The 22,484-nt window shown below is 39.0% G+C and overlaps 1 protein-coding gene across 1 annotated transcript; it reads right to left on the bottom strand.

The window, feature by feature from the left end:
* Positions 1-1,239: 1,239 nt before the first annotated feature.
* On the bottom strand, positions 1,240-20,768 carry STEAP4 (STEAP4 metalloreductase). Its single transcript, XM_008933776.2, has 5 exons — positions 20,665-20,768; positions 5,245-5,700; positions 3,686-4,213; positions 2,923-3,087; positions 1,240-1,928 (listed from the first exon to the last, which is right to left on the bottom strand). Exons 2-5 carry the CDS (start codon positions 5,698-5,700, stop codon positions 1,659-1,661), a joined length of 1,419 nt encoding a protein of 472 aa, XP_008932024.1. The 5' UTR covers positions 20,665-20,768; the 3' UTR covers positions 1,240-1,658.
* Positions 20,769-22,484: the final 1,716 nt, after the last annotated feature.

Raw genomic sequence — 22,484 nt, 5'->3', positions numbered from 1 at the left:
TCCATCAATTGCTGATATCCCAAACTCCTTTACCTTTCTTTTGGGTATTAAGAACAGATTCTTTCTGGGCCAGAGGATCACATGAGAAGGGGATGTGTGTCTGGAATTAAAAAAGACTCCATCGTTGAGAAATGTTTGGAAAAGTATCATTCAGATAGGTTGGTTTGTTTGTTTGTGTTTTTTTTTTTTTATTATTTTTTTGAGCTGCTTGATAATGCTTGTTTTAAAGCACAGTTATCTATACTAGTTAGCATGCTCATACTTTCACATGTGTGAGTATTCTTTGAATGGACAGGGAGGAGGACAACAGAAAATAAAAAAACAGTAAGCAATTCTCTTCCTATAAAAACAAGCACATTTTGCATTTTCTTTATTCTCCAATCCAAAGGACACTGTTGGATCCTCTGTTTGCAGTTTAAGAGGAGGTCACCATCCCAGCTGAATCCTGTTTTTCCACAACATCCTCAGCCAACTTGGTTGACTAAGCAAAGATCTGCTTATGTGAGCATCCAAGAAACAAAGATCGGGGAAGGTGAGTCCAGGCAGCTGGCTGAAGGCAGGATCCCATTTTATTATGTGTCCTGAAGCTTTCCAAAATCTTTGTGCAACTGAGCACACCAGCAGCTACATCATAGCAAAAGAGGTTCCGGAAGTGATAACAGAGCTCAACAGTGTAAAAAAAAAATCTTTATTGTCTTTAAAATATGTGTATTTTTATAGAATATTTGTAATATAACATCCAAAGATTTGTTTTTTTAAATACCAACAATATTATCTTCATGAGATATAACTATGACATATAATACAACTGCCTCATACAGAAAGGATTTTCCTTCAGTTTCTTTCCTTACAACTCACTGCTTACATAAAAGATCACAGATCATTTTTTGCCTATACTTGAGAAGTGATGGCTTGTGAGCACTTCTCACATCTCTCTGCCATTTTGATCTTTCCTCCTTCCCGTTGCCCCCAAATTTCTGGTAGAGCAGTCCAAGCAAAGATTCAGCAGTCCTTGACCCATACCCTTTGAATATCATTGTACATAAACTAAACAAATCTTACTCAACTATCTCTAAGGTATGAACATAGATCTCTTTGGATCAGATGTTAATGGAGGGATAAACTAATGCTAGGAGGAAGAGATAGCATCCATTGTGCATCTGTTCTTTTGGTGCTGGTGGATTCTGGGGGTGGAAACAGGGAAAAGTGTGGAAATACATGCAGGTGTGTATATGGATCTCTGTGGTGCGTGTGGACCTGAGTCCCAAAGGGCAGGATAGGGAAGAGGAGCGGACGTTGTCTAACAGCAGAGGTTACTGTGGATCTGCCCAGCTCTGGAGGAGGTTTGAAACTACAGAGGAGGGACGTGGATCACCACTTCCTTCTCACATACTCTTCTTAGAAATGGAGGGTAAACAGGCAAGGGGGAATATATAGAGCAGAAGAGAGGGCCTCCACCTGTGTGAAAGACTGCCTGGGGTGTAGAAAATCAATGGCCTCATTTGATTTGTATTTTAAGCTTGTCATTGGGATAACTTTGTTTCACACGGGGTCTGGCCAAGTTTTTCACTTTTTCTCTCCCCCTCCAGATAGAGCAGGCTCAAGATTTCATTTTTATGTGTCTTCATAATATTTTTTGATGATACAGTTTAGTCTAATTATACAGCAGACTTGTTTATAATGTAATTTGATTGTTCCGAGGATTTGGGATTCCTCTCCCAGCCCTGTCGAATTCGTGTGAGAGGTTTGTCCACACAAGGAAATATCAGCACAAATTTGACTACCAGTACAGCACATGGCACAACGAGGGAGAGCATATAGATGTTTGGAAGATACCATTTGTATGCTGATGGGCTCAGGAACCATTTTCCACCGTAAACCAGCGTGTGCGCAGTACACAAAATCAGTGTCAGATATCCCAGTTTGGACTAGGAGAAAATGAAGGAAAGAAACAAAGAAAGAAAGAAAAAAGTGGAGATTAAAACAGAAAATTAAAACAGAACAAATGCAATTTTAAGAACACAGTAAGATTTGTGGCATGTGCCAATTTGGGGACTGGTGAAATGAAACTGTTTTATATAAAGGCTCTTATTGTTTTTAATAAAGATTAATTCAAATGGATATTGGGGAAACACAGTTGGTTTTTCTTCTCTGTCAATATCCATGATAATTTTTCCTGGCTCATGCATATTCCCTAGTAGCTGTCATATTTGTGAAAAAGCAGAGAATGTGCTGACATTCAGTGGAGAGATCCAAGATTTTTTATGCTCTAGTGCTATTCATCCAGAAGTACCATACTGTGCAAGTTTTTCGCCTTGGTAAAACATTCATTGACAGTAATTTCCCCTTCTCTTGCCCCCCTTCCCATCCAGCTCAGCTCCTGCAGAGGCATGGCAGCTTGCACCAAACTTCCTCTTAAAAGAGGGCTGAGATTATAGTGAGGGCAGCCTGTTTATAGTCACATCAGTTTTTACACTCTGCAGAAATTGTGGATTCTCTTTAGATGCTTGGCATTGAGAAGATTTGAGTTACAAAATAACTTTTCAAATCCATTTTAACTGAATTATCTTATGACCAACAAAATTATCCCAGTAAATGGCTAAATTATTTTGCAACTTAGTGTAATTGTGGAATTTGACATCAAAGTCAGCTTCCTGTTTGTCATTTAGGAGCTCACATCTTCCCAACTTTCTCTTGTTTACGTAGTAATCCCAGTTGCACCATAAGCAGCCATCAGAACAGTTGTGGGTTTCTACAGTTAAGCTCTATTGCCATGTAGATTTTTTTTTTCACTATCTGATCATGGAGAGTACACACATCACATTTGGAGATATTAATGGAGGAAAGACATAAGTCTCTAGTAACCTGCCTGTGGCCATAGTTTATAAGGGAAGAAGTTTTTTCTAGAAGTCATTTTCTTACCTGTACAAATCGAAATTCTCGCCAGTTGACACTGTTGCTGACTGAAGGCAAGGAGGTTATTCCCACAAGAACAAAGAAAAAAAACCCTATAATTCCCAAAGCCAAGTAAGAGTCACTAAGCCAGGCGTTAGTCGTGTCGAGTGGTTCTGTTTGATTGTTCAGTGCCTGAAGAAAAGAAGACCAGGTATATTTTCATGATAGCAGTTTTAGGATCAATAAGCAGAAAAAAAATCCTTTAAGGTAACTAGGAGATAAATGTTATACATTAACTCTCTGAAAATCATTGGAGATTTACTTTGAATGCCTGCTCAAGAAGGAGGCATTATATTATGTGTGGTTTCCCTGTACCTGTAATTGTGGTACCTGTTTTACATATCTGTTTACCTACCATTGAGGACAGATATGTGATCCTTTCTTGTTAAGTAGAATCAGAAAGTAAAAATATATTCTATTCTTAAAGGTATATGAAGAAATAGGGAAATATGCTTCTTTAAAGTAGTCTTTATGTTTATATTTTTCCTGATTATTTTATTAATATATCAACTATCTAGAAGGAAGACTGGGGCCAGAAATCCCCTCCGCTCAGCATAATGCCAACAAACTTAAATATATCAATGATTAAAAGGAGCACAGAAAGTAGGAATATGACCCTATTGTAAAGATCATGAGGCTGTCCACATGGATTTCTGAAGCTCAAGATAGATGGTAGTATTTATAACAAGGCCAGAATAAAGGGAGACCTAGCACGAGGAACAAAACTCACCTGGGAGATTATTGGTTTGGCGTTTCTCCATTTTACGAAGGAGCGGAGTGGACTAGCAAGAGTGAACACAGCATGCAAAGAGGCAAATGCCAAGGCTATTAGTCCAAGTTGTTTCCTACACAGCATCCATTTGTCCAGCCAGTCTGGAAAACGGCGGTATTTAGTGCCTCTGTATAACTGAATAATTGCAGCAAGTACACCAGGAAGATAAACCAAGCCAAGAAGGATGAGTGCCACTACAGGGCAGACCCGATTTGGAATGGTCATTGCAATAAAAAATGAAAAGTTGTTGTTTTCGTATATGTAAGTGTAAATTACATCAAGAGCCAAACAGTAGAAGAAGAAGAATACAGTTAGGCCAAGGGACAAAAAGATGGGAAACTTCCACATTGGAAAGAGCTGCAGAGGGTAATTTTCTATTTCCTGAGCAGCCAAGAGGGATCCCTGATCAAGTGGAGTGAGACCCAGTGCACGAACAATATTCATCACCATTTCTTTAGCTTCCGTGTCATCTCCACAGACAAACACCTACAGCCAAAAACAAATAGAAGTTTTATTTTGACAGATTTTTGTGACATTCTCTGCTGCCATGCTGGTCCTGGATATAGACAATGAGCACAATCTTCCTAGGCTGCTTGCTGACTTCCCTGCTGACCTTAATTAAAACAGGCAAAAAGTAACCTATAGGTACATTTGGCCAACCGGTCCATGAACTTAGAATATGATTTTTTTCTTTTGGGAAGGAGATTGTTTCTAGTGGCAAAATTTTATATCTGGAAAGAATAATGTATAACATGCTTAGTATAAGCCTTTGCATAGAAGATTTGACCTTTGGTTTAGCCAAAACCATTTATCTGGCAGCAGAAAACAAACCTAGTAATGGTTTGAGTAGTTGGGTGATTTCATGCATTGTACAAGAGCACTGTCCCTCAAAGTGGCAGAAAATAGGGTAATAATAAATGATTTTTCTTCAAATAAGCTGCCATGTTGCTTCCTATGCCCAGCTCTGTGCTTGCTGGCCTGTGGTTAAGGAGCAGGTTAAAATGCTTTGCACACTCTGATGTTGTGTTAAAGTTAGGTGGTGATAGATTCTAATTTAGAAAATTTTAGTAATTTATTCATCTTCTAGCTCACTTCTGTTGCTGGCCTATCATATCCCTTACCTCCCTGGTTTTTCTTTCTTCATTTTGTTCTTGCTTCATTATATTCCTCCTATCTCCTTTCTGTTTAACTTTACGACCCTTATGAACAACTGATGCACCCCTCATGTCCTCCTGATTTGCTGTCTCTCTCTTTGTAGCTCTGCCATCTTTCTTTCCTTGCTTCTCTAGCATCTCTAAACACTGAGTTCAGAGGCAAGCTATTGATATTCCTTGTCATGCCATATTACAAACCCAAAGGAAATTTTAGCTCAAATTATTTTGAAATGAGGGATTATAGAGAAAATACCATTTCAGCCCTATCTGATTTTTATGTCCCATGTGTGTTTTGTCTAGCTAATAAGAAGCCATACGATGAGTAACTCCATGACAAAGGAAATCCCTGTAGCTCAGACTTACCTGCCGGCTTGCATCCAACGCTCCCGACTGCAAGGCCCAGGCTGACACGGTGTTAAAGGCTTTCACAACCCTGGCACCCGGCAGCAGCTGAGCAAGGTACTCTGCATTGGATTCAGGATACTGGTTTAATTTTAAGTTGTTGCTTATGTCCACCACAACTTTTCCACGGAGAATTTCTGCTAGTGGTGTAAGGAAGTTGTAATGTTGCCTCTGGATTGCTATAATGATGATGGCAGCTTTCTGTGCTGCCTCTGCGTGGCTCAACACCTCTGCATCCTTGGGAATCAGGTTTGATATCTGGGTGCTCCGACTTCCATACACCACGTGGTAACCACACTGAATCATTTTATGCCCCAGAGCTCGTCCAAAATCTCCAGTTCCAAATATGCACACTGTCTCTCTTTTCTTGGAAGTGTTAGGAGCCAAGGCCATCATGTTGGAAGAATTTGTATTCATCTGTTAAAAAAAAAAGAGGAACAAACTAAGCAAAACATGAATCTCTTGAAAATGAAAGGCTAGTATCCACTCTGGAAGTACAGCTCTCAGGAATCTGAGAGTTTTCTTACTGCTTAATATGGTTCCTGCACACTCTTCTGAATACACACTCTCAGAAGATTTCTGTACAATTTTTAAAAGAACAGTCTGAATACTCACTTCTCCATCTCTCATATGGTACCCTCTTTTCCATTCATTTTATGGATTTTAACATTCAGCTGAACTGTTGCAGTGTTTCTCTCTCAAAGGGAAAACAGGAGGAAAAGACATTGGAGCACAGAGAGTAAGGGTAGCCCATATGTCAGAGTAATTTCTGCTTACTTATGCTATAGAAAAGCATTGAGGAGGAGTGCGTTTCTAATCAGATTAGAACCTGGAAGGTGTTTTTCAGAATACTTGAAGAAGAGATATTATAAAATGTAGCTACAAAACTGTCTGTTGTCCTCAATATTTCCTTAATTCAACTAGTCAGTACCAGTTTGTTTTATTGTTGTTCTGCGGTTTTCTGAAGAACGTTCCATGAAGCATTTAGACAGTGGACTTGGAATATTTCATGTTGAACATAGATTTATATATTACTCATAATAAAATTCTCTTTGAAATTTTTATATATCACAGTACCTGGTAGATTCCAAGTCTTTAATGTATTATCCATTCAATAGCAGTATGTATGTTCTGTACTTGCAGAGTGAGACCCATGATACAAACACACAATCAAAAATGTCGAAGGTCTTGCAGTAGGTCCACATGCTGTTTTCCCTTTACAAAAGGTAAACTCAAACCAGACAACCTAAGACCTCCAAGAGGAGACCCTGAGAGACCCCTCTCTTGAACTGGCCATCAATTTGGTACTTAGAGCAGCAATTTAATTAGCAGGACCCCTGATTGTAAGTCTTACACTGCATCACAGGTAACTGTCCTTATTAGAGCTGTGGGAATAACAGATATTCTAATTTGCAGGAAAGAAATGTGTGAAATGGTTAGCTAAACACAAAACAACTGCTTTGCTTCTGCTATTTATGAACCTTTTGCATACATTATTCTGTGAAGCACCATTCAGAATGCTGAAATTTAAACATACTGCCATTTAAAAACACTGAGATTATGTTCTTCACTTTCTTTTGTAATTTTCTCTAGTCAGAACTGTTTTTGCTTTTTAAAAATCTGGCACGATTTTAAACTGTTTGACCCAAACCTTGCATGTTTAGTGAATAAACAATCAAACCTGAACTTTCCCCTACCCTGCCATGACCTAGAGATAAGGGCCATAAGTCAAGGATTCAAACATCCATGGCCTATGCTGTAGAGTGTAAGCCTTGCTAGTGAGATGGACACATAAATGCTTACTCTGAGAATTGTATATGAAGATTTTGGCTTGGACTACCTCTGTGTGTAGCTATGTAGCCCTCAGTTGGCATCAGTGCCTGCTCAGCACCATTCTTGCAATGAGCTATGGGAATCCTGTAATTTACAGAGCTGCCAACAGAGTTGTTTTTGATCATTAGGGGAAGGTGTGGATTCAGGCAGAAAAGGGCCTGAGTGTCTGCATGCTGGAGGATCTGTGTGGCTTGAACAGGTCCTGTTGGAGGCTTTGCAGCGCAGCAAGGCGTTCAGCCCGGCTCTGCTGAGCTGCAGTCCCAGCTATGCATGTACATCATCAAGTAGCACACTGAAAATGAAAATAAATCCTCATAGATTCCCATCTGAATGTGTCTTGAATATCTGGGGACTCTGGCACATGCATAAAATTGCAAGTCCTTCGACATATTTAAAAATCATTCTCTGAGGGCTTTATTAGTGTCCCATGAGGCTCTAATGTGACTAACACTATAAATTTCCTTTTTGGGGATGGTCTGTATTTCAAAAAATGGAGAAGAGTTGCGTATGTAAAATTAATAAATGGTCCAACTCAATACCTAATAAGGCTCAACTTTCCTTTCTTAATTTTTCTTTTTAACAAAGTAGGCTCCTATCTAAAATCAAAAGTAAAACTTATTTGTAACACACAATCATCCAGTTGAAAACATCTGTATTTATCCTCAAGAAATCCTTAAGTTATTGCCGAGTGAACTATGCAAATCATTCTCCTCTCCAAAGTAAGACTGGAAAAACACCCTCCAAAACTCAAGTGGATGTTATCAGGTAATATATTTGGTAGATCAGTCAAGTTATATTTTGCTTGAGCTTAAAAAATATTTATTATAGAAATGGATCCACCAGCAAGAAATAAGTCTATGGAGTGCTTCTGTTGTTCACTTATACTGAATACCTCATTTGCTAGTGAACACTGAACTCGTTTTGCCAGAGAAGAGAAAAAGATGGAGATGAAAATAAAAAATTAATGGAAAAATTAATGGAAGGAACATTTTTTCTTTAAAAATACGGTTTCTTGGAGCGCTATCTAAGATGTAAAGGGAATGTAGAATACATAGAAAGCTGAAGAGAGTTAAGGTTTTCTTTAGTATTGGTAGTCTAATTTATCTTAATGCAATTTTTAACAAGAGAGACAATTTGCTTGAATAAAGTAAGCAGAATTTACCTTTTCTTTTTAATAATTACCTAATAGAGATGCTCATAGCTGTTTTGATGGCACATATTATATATTAGAAACAAACTGTTCACCAATGGCCTTTTTAACAAATTAAGTATACTGTAAAGCTGATAGTAATTTAATAGTGCCTCTGCTACTTCTGAAAATCACATTTAAGACAAGGCAAGTTTGCTTTTAAGTCCCAGGCCTTCTGGACCATGCCTCCTTCTAATAAGGACAGAAATTAAGTTAATTTTCTCCATAGAATTCTACTTTTCCTTTCTTTCAACATGTCTTTGTGCCAGCTGGCTGTTTTTGAACTAAAAGAAGGTTGTGGGCTTGGCAGTTCTGGAGGTTAACTCAGGCAGTAAGTTGCAAGCATATAGAGAGCTCATAGAAAAATTCTGGATTTGGTGTGTGTATCTGAAGAAAATGCAGCATCTAATGGCAACTGTGTGGTTGTAAAGTCAAAAGAATGGACTCCCAGATTCATGACAGCGATAGCTGCAATGCAAAAGGATAGTAATTTTCTGTAGGACAAGGTGTTTCATTGTCATGTCATTGTGAAAGATGGGAAGCAGAAGTATATCACAAGGGACACAAGGCTTGTTTAGTAACTTGAAGTTCAGCCCAAAGGCTGTCACTGGGCTATCAATCAGCAGCTGGTGGCAGTGGGGCTCTGCTCCATGCCCATAGATTATGCTGGGATCTCTCAAAGCACCAGAGGAAAGCAGAAATACCAGCAAAGAAACATGCGGTAACCATTGTCTGTTCCTTTACATAAGTAGCCAAAGATTAACTGAGAAAAAGCCAAAGAGTTTTGTATCCACACATAATGTTTTTGCTTATATCCATTCCCTTAACATGAGAGCACTAGTGATGCCTTTTGTTATTTAAAAGGTAATCCATGTAAGCTTCTCCTCTGCATTGTTGCTGTATTCTTGTACACTGAATTATCCTGTTTTAAGGAAAATGGTGGCAATCTCTGAGTTTATTTGGTCAGTAATAATAAAAGGAGGTGCTGAAGGAAAAAAGAACCTAATTGCAACACTGTCATTTTTACCCATTGCATAAACACTTAGGGGAGGTGAATGAAGATACAATGTTTAGTTAAGCAGTTATAGGCAAATGCTTTGATTATGTAGGGAATTGAATTAAGACAGGCACATTGCTTTGCACTTGGGCAAAAGGAGGGGTCCTAGCAGAAGCAACACCACAAATAAAGTACAGTGCCAAAATCAGAAAGGCAGAGATGGGATCAAGACATAGACTGGGACGGATAATGGAAAGATCAGAAAGATGTGACATGAAATGCAGATGGAAGATCAGTGGAATGATTCAAAAGTTAGACAGACAAGATGAAAGGAGCAGGAAAGAGTAATTTTACTATTTACACTTAAAACAGAATCAAAACAAATGGCTCTGGTAGTGATCTCAAGGGATTGTCTAGTCCACCTCCCCTCCTAAGGCAGAATGAACTGTGTTTAAACCAAGTCTGACAGATGCTTGTCTAACCTGTTTGTAAAGCCCTCCTGCATTGTGGATGCCGAAGTCTTCCTGGCTTACTGCTTTCTCAGCCCTTCTATTAGGCAGATTTTCCTATTAGCAATCTGTATTACCTCCCCCACAGTAGACAGAGCTGTCAATTTATCCCCCTTCTCTTTGCAGCAGCCTTTGTTGGACATGAAAGCTGTTACCATTTCACCCTTTTCTTCTCTAGATAAAACAGTCCCAAGTCTTTCCCTACAACTTGTGCTTCTGAGAGTGGCGATCTTTCTTATGGCTTTCTTCTGATCTTTCTAGGCTAAACTACTCCAATTGTTAATTAAAAGTATGTTGCTGAAACTGAATGCAGTACTCTTGCAGACATCTTACCAGACACTAGAAGGATTGCTTCACTTGTGTCACACATCACACGTAATCCTGCTGTCACATTTGTCTTATTCACAACACAGCTGATTCATAGTCAGCCTGTGATGCTTTAAGGTGATGAGTGCTTTTACAAGTAGTGTGTGTGGCAACAGGAACCATGATGTGGAGTGCAACAGCTGATGCTGAGCTCATGATTTTCACACTATCCATGTGTCAGAGATTGCCACCTTGGACTAATTCTACTTAGCTAGCTATTAGGTGCAGTGCATTTGAGTCCACCTAAAACATGTCTTCTGGCTGAGATTTTGTGGAAAGGAATCTAGTTTCATATGTTCCAAGAGCTCTCTGTGTATAAAGCAAAGCTTGAAAAGTGACGATCTACTTCTACATCTCATCAGAACAGAAATACTAATGCAATGGCATCCTGTTACACCCAATCCTTTAATTGGACTGCTCCCACACCACTTATTCCATCCTTGATTTCTGCAGTGTTTTCCAACTCAGAGCTGCATTGTGCAGTCCCTGTTGCATAGCACCATATTTTTTCAAACTGTAGCTTCGATTTGCCAAGATCATTTTGATTTCCAAGCCTGTCCTCTAACGTGCTTGCAGCCCTTTTCAACTTTGTCAGATTGTCAGCTTTCATGAGTATAGTGTCTATTCCAGCATCTATCCCAGCCTTTTAATTAAATTCTGGAACAAGACTTTTACCACAAGAGACTCCCTGTATATCTGCAGTAAATGCAGTCTTCTACTTTGATAATATTTAGTGGAGAGACTGAAAATGTTTCTTTTGTTATTTCCACAAAACTTTACCTTATATAAGGTTAATCTGAACTGCATTTTCCTAGTTTGCTTTTGAATTTTTTTCCTGACATATAACACACTAAAAACTTTGCTCATGCCAAGTTGTATTCCCAAGACCTATTGTCCTTTTATAAGAGGAAACAAGGTTTGTTTGAAATGATTTACTCTTGATTAATCCTTATGCCTATAACCCATTTCTTTCTTATGTTCTATTCACTTCCTCTACTTGTTTGAGAATTGTATTTAAATTGATTGGGCCGTAATTCCGCACCTCCTCTTTCTTGGTACATTTAAAGATAGCTTTTATTCTTGCCTTTTCAGTCTTTTAAAACTTTACCTCTTCCACACAATTCTTAAAGATAGTTATTTACAACTGTGGAGATGCTTCAGTTTTCTCTTGAACAGTGTGAGGTGAATTCCATCAGCCTCGTTGATCTCAGGTCATTTAACTCACCTAAGCAAGGCCTAATCTCTTTCTTCTGTCATTTAGCAACAATTTCCAGCTCTTTGCTACTGATATAAACCCTTTTATCATGGTTGACCCTTCTAGTGAACAAAGAGCAAAATAGACATTACAAAGTTGGCTTTCTTGGAGTTGTTAGTCAATGGCTTTCTCTCAGTTGAGTGGTGGATCAATTCTCTCCTTGATTTTTCTTCCACAGTTCATGTTTTTATAGGAAACTTCTTGTTATTCTGTATGTACCTTACTAATTATGTTTCTTTTTGTGCTGTGTCTTTTCAAATCTTACCAATATATCAGCACAATTCTGTGCTAGTCCATAGATTTTGGTTTCTGTATGCTATTAGATTTTGAAGTTTTGGAAGAACTGACAGCTCCAGCTGCATGGCTTACTTCAGCCCTTGCTCTGCGTTGCAATCTTTATGTCTCTACTTTTAACAGTCTCTATAAGCAGCTGCCAAATCTCCTGACCTTATTTTCTCATCAAATTATACTTCTCATGGAATATCACCTTCCCACCTTCAGAGTCTAGTATACTCTGCTTATTATTCTGCTAGGTGGACAAATCCATTTTTGAGCGCTTGCTGTTGCCTGGTGGCCTGTGCTGGCTCCCAGCTGTGACAGACCCTCTATATTTTTCCCTCTATCATTTTCCAAAATCTTCTACTGGGATTATATTCTTTTATCTTTTGACTCAGGGCAAAAATTTAGAAGACAAAGCAGGATATAAGGACTGTGAGAAGAGAAGTGGCCAAAGTATTGCCAGGAATTTGATCTGCTGCCATGTAAAAGAAAGGTTTATAAGTAGGTTATGGTATTGCCTACTGTAGGAACTAGTCCCAAGATTTACAATGCTGATCCGTCTATCTTTTTTTTCCCCTCCCTTTTTAAACTCATTGTCAGAATCATAATCCCAAAGGTGGACATAAGGATTAAAAGCAGAACAAATATTATGGGAGCATAACTTTAAAAAATGAAATTTCAAAGGCCTTCTTTCTAAGTAAACAAAATATTTTTACTGCTATTTCCTTGTAAATAACAGCAAGGATTCTGTTACACTATGCAAATAATAAACAGTGAGAATGGCCCCTCTCTCGGGTAGCTTGCCATTGCTCTAGTGCAGCATTCTGGAGGCAAATAAAGGTTCTGCCATAATTCATCTTGCTCATTATATAGAATTCTTGGGGTAGATTCAGCTGTGTGAATTCATACATAGTTATACAGAAGCCATGACATGTAGACTGCATATTCCAGCAATTCTGTGTAGCAGAATATGTGTATGAAGTCTGTTTTCTGGGTTCACCTTTCTAGATAAACCTTGTTTCTCCAGATTTCAAAAGGGTTATTTTTCTATAATGATGGAGACACACTTGGATTGACTTTGGAGCTTATTAAATTTAGTCCATTGCACAGATGAATTCTAATAGTATCTTGCTGCATGAAGAAACTAGTTCTTCCCTCAGGTTTGCTAACCTTTGGTGTTTAACTCTGCTGGTACGACAGTGAAACAGGGACATCTGGAATAAGCAGTTTGGATTCAGACTATACCTTCATTTTAAACTGCTGACATGACTTCTTACATCTCGCTGTAACTCTGCTGGTCTTTTAACACAAAAGATTTAGCTGTTTCTGATTATTTTTTTTTGATCTTCTGTATCTCTTGTCACTACAGCAAGGATCAGCTGAACTTTCTCACACACCATCCACATATATTAGTCCTCAAGTCTCTGCTGGAGGTTTCTTCCAGTCAAAGCTCTGTATCTCTCTGGTCAGGAAAGCATGCAGTTCCTCACATGGATTCAAGAACTTGCTTACATATTTTGAAACACACAGGCAGGGCACATGGCAACTCATTTCACTAAGAGGTTTACAGCATGTCTTTTACAAAACACTTTTAAAACAGATTCTCACCACCACTACAGACAGAAAGCCCTGCATGCTGTTGGACTTAACATGATTACTCATCCTGAACTTGCTGGGCAACTGTGAGCTGATCTTGAGTTTGCATTTAAGGCTGAACTGGTGAAAATAAACTCTTGCCCCAAGTCCTGTAGACCTTCCTCATACCTCTTTGAACAGACCAAGCAGGTTTAATCAGGTTTGCTTCCCTGATGCCTCTGTGCACACCTAATCCCTCCCTACTGGATAAACATACATCCTTTTCAATCATGGCTGGGCTGCACTGCTGGTGACTATGGTGCTTTGACACCAGCCTATGGACACATACATAAGCTGGTGGCAATGAAGAACAGTGCCTATGATTGAGAGTGACAAAGGCAGTGGAAACAACCAGGATCTGTATTTATGTATATATGTATGTATGTATGTATGTATGTATTTATTTATTCATTTATATCAACCCTCTTTTTTTCATTACTTCCTTTAAGTTCTGTATACCTGTGGATGGGCATGGTGAACTTGAACCAAAGGAGTAAATGTGTACATATTTTTGTTTGGATTTATAGTTTTTGCACTGATGATTTTTAGTTTCCCATGCTGTTGAGTTCTCCAAAGTCAAACAGTTTCTTTCAGGAATAGAGTTAATTGTCATTATTGTTTTAAATATTTTTTGCATGTACTGGCAAGTAGAAGTTATCCACAACTGCTGGGTTTTTTTTTCTAAATGAAACTTCTGCTTTGTCTTGTAATCTATGATCAAAAGGTGTATATTAGACAAAAATACCCTAATACACTAAAATTACATATAGTAATTCATTAAAATATATATTTATATATATATTATATTTTACAATAGAAAAAGAGAGAGACTGATGCTTCATTTCTTACATATGTAATACTGCAGCTTTGGAATACTTTATGAAGTATTTCACACATGCATAATATACAGTAATTCTGGTGTAGCTTGGAAAACAGGTGAAATGCAATTTAAAATTTCTCCTTGGAAAGACATGTGCACTACTCGGAGGCAATCTCATTTACTTAAAATTTCATGTTACTATTCCCACAGAAAGAGAAAGAATGCACTCTATAACAAATACTGTTTCTCATAAGTTGACAGCTGCAGAACCAAATCTGCTCTAAATTATAAATTGCATTTTCTGTTTCTTGATACACCTAAAACTGAAAGGCACATGGCTAAACTACTCTCCCATGATTAATCCAATACTTAAACACGTAAAGAAAACAGCAGAATAGCTCCAAACAAATGTATTACAACAAATTATTCATGAATTTTCTTTCAAGCAAATGAATATCTGCTGCTCTTCTCAGCAGAAAATCCTGGGCTCCAAGTTTTGACAAAGCTGATAAAAAATAATTGTTTGAGACAATAAATCCTCCTACGGAGGACATCACATTTACCACATCTTCACTTTTTATCGGGAGTACACTAAAGCTGCCTGGAGGCTCTTCAAACAGATAAAGTATCGTCCTAAATAGATGTGCTTAATGTTGTCTGAATCATAGCAAAGTACTGAGAGGGCTGGAAATCTCACCACCTCCAGCTGCTCCCATAAACCAGCTATAACTTGAGTAATTTCCTGTCTCTTCAGGGCTGTTGTACTGTTCTGAGGTGTGTAGGTATTAAGCTTTAATCCAGCCTAGTCAACTGCAAGAAGAATGAAAATATTTCTTAAAACAGCTGAAGGTGAGCAAGTGTGAGAAGGAGAGACAGACCTGTCTACAGTGCAGGGTGCACTGGGTTTACCCCAATTGGTCCAAAAGATGTGCTGAGACCTTGAAAGACATGCTTGCAGATACACCATGCATGGAGAAGCACCCCTTGCCCTCCTGCCGAGTCCTCCCCTCCCTGTGAAGCTATTCTTTCGAGCATCTGCCATTTAGAGACATTAACAAATAGCTCTATCTCAGAGAGAAATAACACTAGAAATAATGAAGCCTGGCCTCCTAGGGGTTTGTGTTTCTTGGCTGATTACAAGCGCTGTTTGAGACTGTTTCCAATCACAGGAGATGACTCCTAGAACACTTCTTCTAGTGGATTTTAGGTATTTCAAATGTATATAGTCACAGTCTTTAATTTTTCAGAACTTTTCTGTGGGGTCTTCAGCTGCCCTTTTTCATGCAACATATGGAAAGGAGAGCACTCTGCCCTCCTGGTACATTTAAAATCATCACTAAAAAAGTTATTGAGAAACACACAAACATAAGACGCTCACATACCCCTGCATGAGCAGAAAAATCTCACTTCCTGCAGAAATGAAGCTGAAATAATGGACACCCTAAAAAATTTGTGATGTACGTACACCCAAACGCATGTCTGTATCACCAACAGAGAAGGAAGCAAGTGAGAAATGGCTTTCAACTGTGACCCTCTGTTATTGTGGTCAAAAGTCATGGAGAACAAGTCAGGGGATGTTTTGCAGGAAACTTTTACTGACAGACCATCAGAAAACTAAAAATGCAAGAGTTCATGCCACATATTTATTATGAGCTCTAGGAGTGTGTGACAAGCCTGACTCTCTTCCTGTTTACACTGATGAATTGTTGGTTTTCAGTTAGCTCATGTTTGGATGGGGTTGCACAAGTGAGAAAAAAAAATGAAGCCCAGTTGCTTCATAACACCTGTGATAAAAACAGAGGCAAGGTGGCTGCTGTGGTGCAGTGACAGTGTTCTTGGCTGTCCTATGCCCTTAGAAATCTGAGGAGTGAGAGTATGATGAAAGATTTAAGAAACGGTGCATGAATATGAAGTTTTCATGCCAAAACAAATTAATGTGTGTTCACAAAATGTCTTGAATGGGGCCAATCAGATTTTACAGAAAGTTCATTAACCTGTGTTCTTGCTTACACTAGCTTATATACTAAAATACATTTAAAGACATACGATTGAATGACAATCCAAGACTGTAGATAACTTTGTCAGCTCCCTTACTTACTTAATGTGAAGTATATTAAATGTGTTTACTTGCTCCTTTTGGTTTCCTTTATGTGGACTTGAACATTTTCCTCTCCCACTTGAGTAAAGGCAAGTGACATCTGCAGAGACATGCCTGCCTTCAGGGCAAAATGAATACTGATATTTTCAGATGAAATTATGTTCCTCATCAAAAAAAAAAAAAGAAAAAAAACAAGAAAAAACCCCAGTTTTAAGTACTGTTGCATTTTTCAACAAGGTAAAATTCTTATCAGGCAATCTTTTACAAACTAATTCTTTTGCAAGATGGGAGTTCTCCTTACTGAGCCAATGATTTCAAGATGCTTCAAGCAATAACCTTAACCTAGAGGCTTTGAAAATTAATTGCTGAGAAGCCTGAATTTAGAAACATGTTTTTAAAATAGAAAAAAACCCAAAATAAAACAGTAATGGGATTATTAAAAAAATTACAGAGCTGTTCAGGGCAGCATGAAAGATCTACTTTGTTTTTTTAATTCTAATCAAAGCTCCCTGTGAATTCAGCCCGGGTTTTGCAGATTCCTGAGCTGCTGCTGCTGCTGATTTCCTCACCTGGTAAGCAGAGATGGGTGTGCACAGCAGTGGGACATTACCTTGGCTCCCAGCCAAGATAGTGGTGGTATAAATGACACCTGTCTGCCAGGGCACTGCCTGTGAGGCACTGCTCTTGGGGCACAGTTGCCACTGAATTGCTTGCAGTATAGCCCAGGGCAGCCAGTGTTATCCTGTGCCATGGCTCACTGCACAGGGGCACAGGAAACTTTATGCAAGATCTCTTACAGATCCCTGCTACCTGCATGCTCTTATGCAGAGGGTGCCATCTTCGGAGGGAAATCACCCTAGTTTTTGTCTTCTACTTTCTCCTGGGTCTCGGTCACTGCCTCTCTTTTGTTCCTACCTCTGTGAAATACATGAGATCAAGGCAGAAGTCACCCTCTTGGTTCTGCACATCAAGACCATGCAATAAGCAAGAAAGGAGTGAAGCAAAACGTGGGTATTTGGGACATGATGTAGAGCAGAGGCAAGTGAAAACTAAACTTAGCTGAAGAGCAAAGAAGAGGGTGCCAGGAGGTACAAAACACAGTGTCATGCTGCTTTTGTAATTGCCTAATTGGACAAAATAATTCCCTCCTGCTGGGTGACCCTCTCTTGCATTTCTAGCAAGGAAATGCAATACAAAATGAGGAACTGAGTTTTCTGAATAAACCCATTGTCTTTTATTCGATTACCATTTTATGCTATTACTATTATTGCATAATTATCCACTTGTTCTGAGTACTTGTGTTCTTTTTACACATTTCCTGCTCTCACAGTCATCATAGCATGGGACCACCCAGAGCAATCCTTTGTCAAACATTCCTGTGCTCTAATGATGCCAGAAAGTGTTTTGCTCTTTGGCAATCAACCTCTCCACTACATTTCTTAGCTCTTAAGGCTTGTTTATTTAGATGCCTCCAGAAAATTTCTCACATGGTGCTAACACTAAAGGATTGGTGACAGACAGCAGTAAAACACTTTGATCCCAATCACCAGGTGCTCAGGTGTAACTCCTCAGGTGTAACTTCTCTGAATTGGGTGGTTGAGCCATTCCAGTATTGATCAAGTAGTTTGTAGGAGATTATTATAATTAAACACCTTTGAACTGCCAAGTTATAGGAGGCTCTGGTGCAGTTCAAGTTGTAGGATTCAAATGAAATTTAGTAATGTTCTTATTTTTTAGGGATATCATGCCGTTTATGAGAATGTTTTTTCTGCACATTCTGATTAGTCCTGGTGAGGCTGTTCCACTTGAGAAAAGCACATGGAGGGAAATCATCCGGAACTAAGAACCTGTCCTCACTCCTGACTTAATCTTAACTTCATGTTTTCCTAAGCAAGTCATGGGAACTGCATCTCCCAGTGCAAGGTTAGACCTAGCCTTTCTCCTGACCCAGGGTGATCTGCGTCGCTCTGCCAGCGCAACACGCGAGGCAGCTCAGCCAAGCATGAGAAGAGCAGTTCCAAGCTGGGTGGCCTGAACCTGTGTCTCAGTATATTGCCACCACCAAAGTTAGAGCATTTCTCCTGTAACCCCACCAGAAGTCACCTCAGCAATTTAGTAAAGTTAAAAAAACCAAAAAGTCACCGTTGCAATTGTGTGTCCAGGGCTGTACTCAGTAGTCGCTATGAAATTGGGAAGCAGCTTTGTCAGTCCTCTAATTAAAGTCTTTGCCAGCAGCTGTTCCTACTCCTCCTCTGTCCAAGAAGCACCAATATAACCAGTGCTTACCTGACCTGCCACCCACTACCCACCTGAGCACCCTGTCCAAACTGCTGCAGCAGGTAGGAGAGCTGTCAGCAGCAGCCCAGGAGGAGCTCACAAGGACATTTGAGAGTGAACCCCTTTGTCACAGCCCTGCCTACACCACCAAGTAAGTGAATTTACTGACTCTTACATTGTTCAGTGTTCTCATTAAAGGGAGTACATGTTGGAGAAATCTTGACAAAGAAGAAAGTATGTGGTTCTAAACAGTGATGTCAAAAGAGGGAAAAAAACTCTGGGGTTTTTGCTTTAGAGCATGAAGGGACAAAAAGACCCTACACGTTTGGATGGGAATAGGCATGTAAATGTGACATTTAAATATGTGTACCTACCTTTTCTTCACCAAAAAAAAAAGCTTTCAAACACCAAAGTCAATATACATGAAAATCTAAATAGAATAAAAATGAAGTCAAAATGCCAACATCTCTAAAATGTGCCACAGAAAATAAAATGTTGAAAAAGTTGCAGTTCCAACAAATAAGATCAGAATGGGAGAAATGGTTAGCTTAAATATTGAAGTTGCCAAATAAACAGCTTTTAATAAAAATAGATGGGGAAGCAGTGAAAGAGGCTTTAAAATATGTAGATTTTAATTGCCCTCCCTGAAAGCCTTAGTTGCTGTCTGTGTTTTTGAGGGTCTGCGTTTATATGGAGGAACCTGAGCACTCAACACCCATGCTGATGGGGTTTTTACTTTGGACTAGCTCTGGTCTGGTCCTGTGAGCTTAATTGCAATTAGCTGTGAGATTGTTTTGTTTCATCCATGAGCAGCTGAGGTTGCATGTCCCCAACTGCTCTGTCATGTGAAACATGGCAGAATATCTGGTGAAGGGCAGCAGAATAATTCCGAAGTGAACTTCTGCTCAGAAATAAAACACTAATGTAGGTTACACACTTTGTGAATAATTTCTGAACACAATGTAGACCCCTTATATGGTCATCATTTCTGCCTGTAACTAAAAGAAGTAAATTAAAAACATGTCATCTGCCTAAAAATGCACAAATATGAAAAGTGCCTAATATATTTGCATAAGAAAATTTCAATATGGAGGAAGAAAGTACAGGGATGCTTGATTTCTCAATGGCTGTTGCAATGTTTTGGTATGAAGTTTAGTGCTACTTCATGCTAGTCTAAATCATTGCTATTAAGAAATCCAGGAGCTTCAGAAAGGCCACATCTAAAAAAAGATTTACGTCTTCCACTAATTGCATCATTTTATGAAGTCTCAACAGACTTGAAAAAATTGGCCTTTCGTCTGAGTGACAGTTTGTGTTGCAGATTTAGAGGGGATATGAAATTTTCCTATATCAAAGTTGAAGAACAGTTCTGACAGCTGCAAATGTTCTCTGAATTAATAATGTGGAGCTGATATAAGACAATATTTAAGAAAAATCCATTTCTTTCTGCAGCATTGAAGCCCCTTACTTATAAAATATTAAACAGGATTAAAATTGGTATGCTGCTTGAATGGAATGAGAAAACTTGAAATCCACATATAAATCCAGAAGTGAAAAGAATCATTAGTTCCAACTTTTATTAGTTATAACTTATAATTTGGGGAAAATCAACACCCTGCGATTCCTACTAAAATTCAAACCAATATTTTGGCTCTGGCTTAGGAAAGGAAATCCACTTTCTAGATCCATCATTTAAAGCCCACTGACCAACCCTTATTTGCAGAAGCTTTCTTGACTTCTTTAACTATAGCAAATGCCTCTGGAAGATTAAATAAACTTGTTATCTGATATGTAAGCTCTCTGAATACTAATTGACAAATATGAAGCTCTGGTTTGTCCTAAATTTACAGATAAAAATACTTTCCTATGTCTCAGTGCTCCCATACATTAGCTCTTAGTTACAAATAGGTTGTATAATGTCAATAAAATACCAGCAGACATGGCCTAGATCTGTGGGTTTTTTGTCTACTGGGGAGAAACACTGGGGTAAAATTTCATCAGAAGACTTAAAAATTTAAGTTTGAGCCCACCTAAGCTTCCCAGGTCAACAGTTTAGCTGTTTTGTTCCCAGTTCCCACCTGCAGAAATGAGAGAAACTTGTGTCTCGTTTATGTAAAACTCACCTGTGCGCTCAACCTGATGCAGTCCCCCTAAGCAAGCCAGTGCTTTCCGAGCTGCTGAGATGCTGTACGTGCTGGACCAAGAGAGACCTCAGGAGCTGCAGAGAAGAGTGCAGAAACCCTGGCAGCCCGTCTGGTGTTTAACTAGTGGAAGCCGGGGTGAGTGCACGGGGGAGAAACAGATGAGGGGATGTCGCAAGCCTTTTCTGTCTGCGCAACTTGAAAGAACTTCCCGTCAAAGTATCAGGGAAAGTCCCAGAGCTTGTATTTACAGCTGAGGTGAAGCTGTGGTTGCTTTTGCCATGCTGGCACTGACTTGCCCTTTGGCTACTGGCCAGACCTAAGGTTTGGCTGCCTTTCTCAATTCTTGGAAGCCTAACCCGAGAATTGCAGAAGCCAAGAATGTTGTAGAAGCACAACAGTAAATGCTTGCCTGGAAGGAGAGCTGCTTTTTTTTGTTGGGGCTCTCCTCTGCCATTTTACCTGTGAGTAGGGACAATAGGAATGTCACATTGGAATGAATGGAATTTGGCATGGGGATGCTTGAAAGTACCTGATCTCTGAGATTCTCTAGATATTCTCGGTAGCGAGAGCTATCCTGCAGAGCCAGAGTCTGCGATGGATATGCATTGAGAAATGAGTCTTTAAGGGATAAGCTGCTGTGAGGATGCAAATTTTTTGACATTACATATCTGTTTGGAATGGGACATAACTCCAAACAGATGACTTGAGCATCAAGAGATCTTTGGACTGGATCATAGTCCAGATAAGAGAAAGGGTCTAATACAGTCCCACTAGCACTGATACTTTATAAGTTTGAAAAATGAATTGAAAGGGTTTTAAATAATATAGCACTCTAGACTTGCAATCAATGTCTGCCATTAAAGAGGAAAACAAATTAAAAAAATGTTGTTACACAGTCTTGCCTTTGGGAGACTTACTGGAAACTAATTAGGAAAACACTAAGAAGGAAAAGTCATAGAAAACATAAAACATAAAACATAGAGGTGATTTCTAAAAACAAAAAGAGAGGAGAAGAAGTTTCTTTCAGAACAACTTTTAGCTGCAGTAGGACTGAATAAAGTGTATTTGAGAGCTTGAGCCCTAGAGAAGGCATCAGGTCATGTTTGAGACTTAGGAGAGGAACAGTCTGTATCACTTGTACACTGTGACAAAGTGTGATGCCTGAACAACTGGAAAAGATCCAGGAACTGAAAAAGGTGATATCACTTTGGAAGGAGTTGGAAGTTTCAGCAAGGCACACATGGCATATGCAGAGCATATGACCTGGCTCAGAATGTCTTACAGGAGCAAAGGACACTGAGGCAGTGGATCTGTCTGGGGATAAAGTGCAGTATTGATTTTCCGGTGACCCATATACTAAGATGCTGCCAAAAGTTGTGTTATTACACTTAAATTAAATGGAATGGAAAGGAAAATAGTTGAGTCACAGAGTTTAAAACCACTAGGCTAAGTCTACACAAGATATATGAGAAACAAATGTACAAATACATAATAGATGGAAAAAAGGGAAAGCGCAGTGCAATTCAGTGCATCAAGGTGATGTAAGCATTCAGATGCTGTATAAGAACACAAACAAAAAAAGCTGAAAATAATTTGAAGTCATTTTATAGTGGATCAATACCTTATGAATACTAAAAAATTCAGGAAAGCATTGAATTGTCCAACAATTCCCACACCTATGTGATCCCTTCACATTGAAAGGCCATGCTTTAAAGAGGAGCAGGATATGCGCATCATTTTGGAATGACTGGAAAAATAGACAGAATAGTTCTTGCAATTATAGAAAAGATGACTGAAAC

Source organism: Manacus vitellinus, unplaced genomic scaffold, assembly GCF_001715985.3.
Source record: "Manacus vitellinus isolate BGI_N305 unplaced genomic scaffold, ASM171598v3 scaffold_3_pilon, whole genome shotgun sequence".
NCBI classification, from domain to species: domain Eukaryota; kingdom Metazoa; phylum Chordata; class Aves; order Passeriformes; family Pipridae; genus Manacus; species Manacus vitellinus.
Note: the sequence above shows the minus strand (reverse complement) of the source record. Positions and strands in the feature narration are given on the sequence as shown.

What these genes read in the sequence shown, in the direction of transcription:
- STEAP4 (XM_008933776.2), bottom strand. Translation starts at nt 5,700, where the DNA reads ATGAATACAAATTCTTCCAACATGATGGCCTTGGCTCCTAACACTTCC. An exon ending in CGTTGGATGCAAGCCGGCAG is followed by an intron (nt 4,214 to 5,244) that starts GTAAGTCTGAGC and finishes TTTTGGCTGTAG; the next exon opens with GTGTTTGTCTGTGGAGATGA. An exon ending in CCAAACCAATAATCTCCCAG is followed by an intron (nt 3,088 to 3,685) that starts GTGAGTTTTGTT and finishes TCTTTTCTTCAG; the next exon opens with GCACTGAACAATCAAACAGA.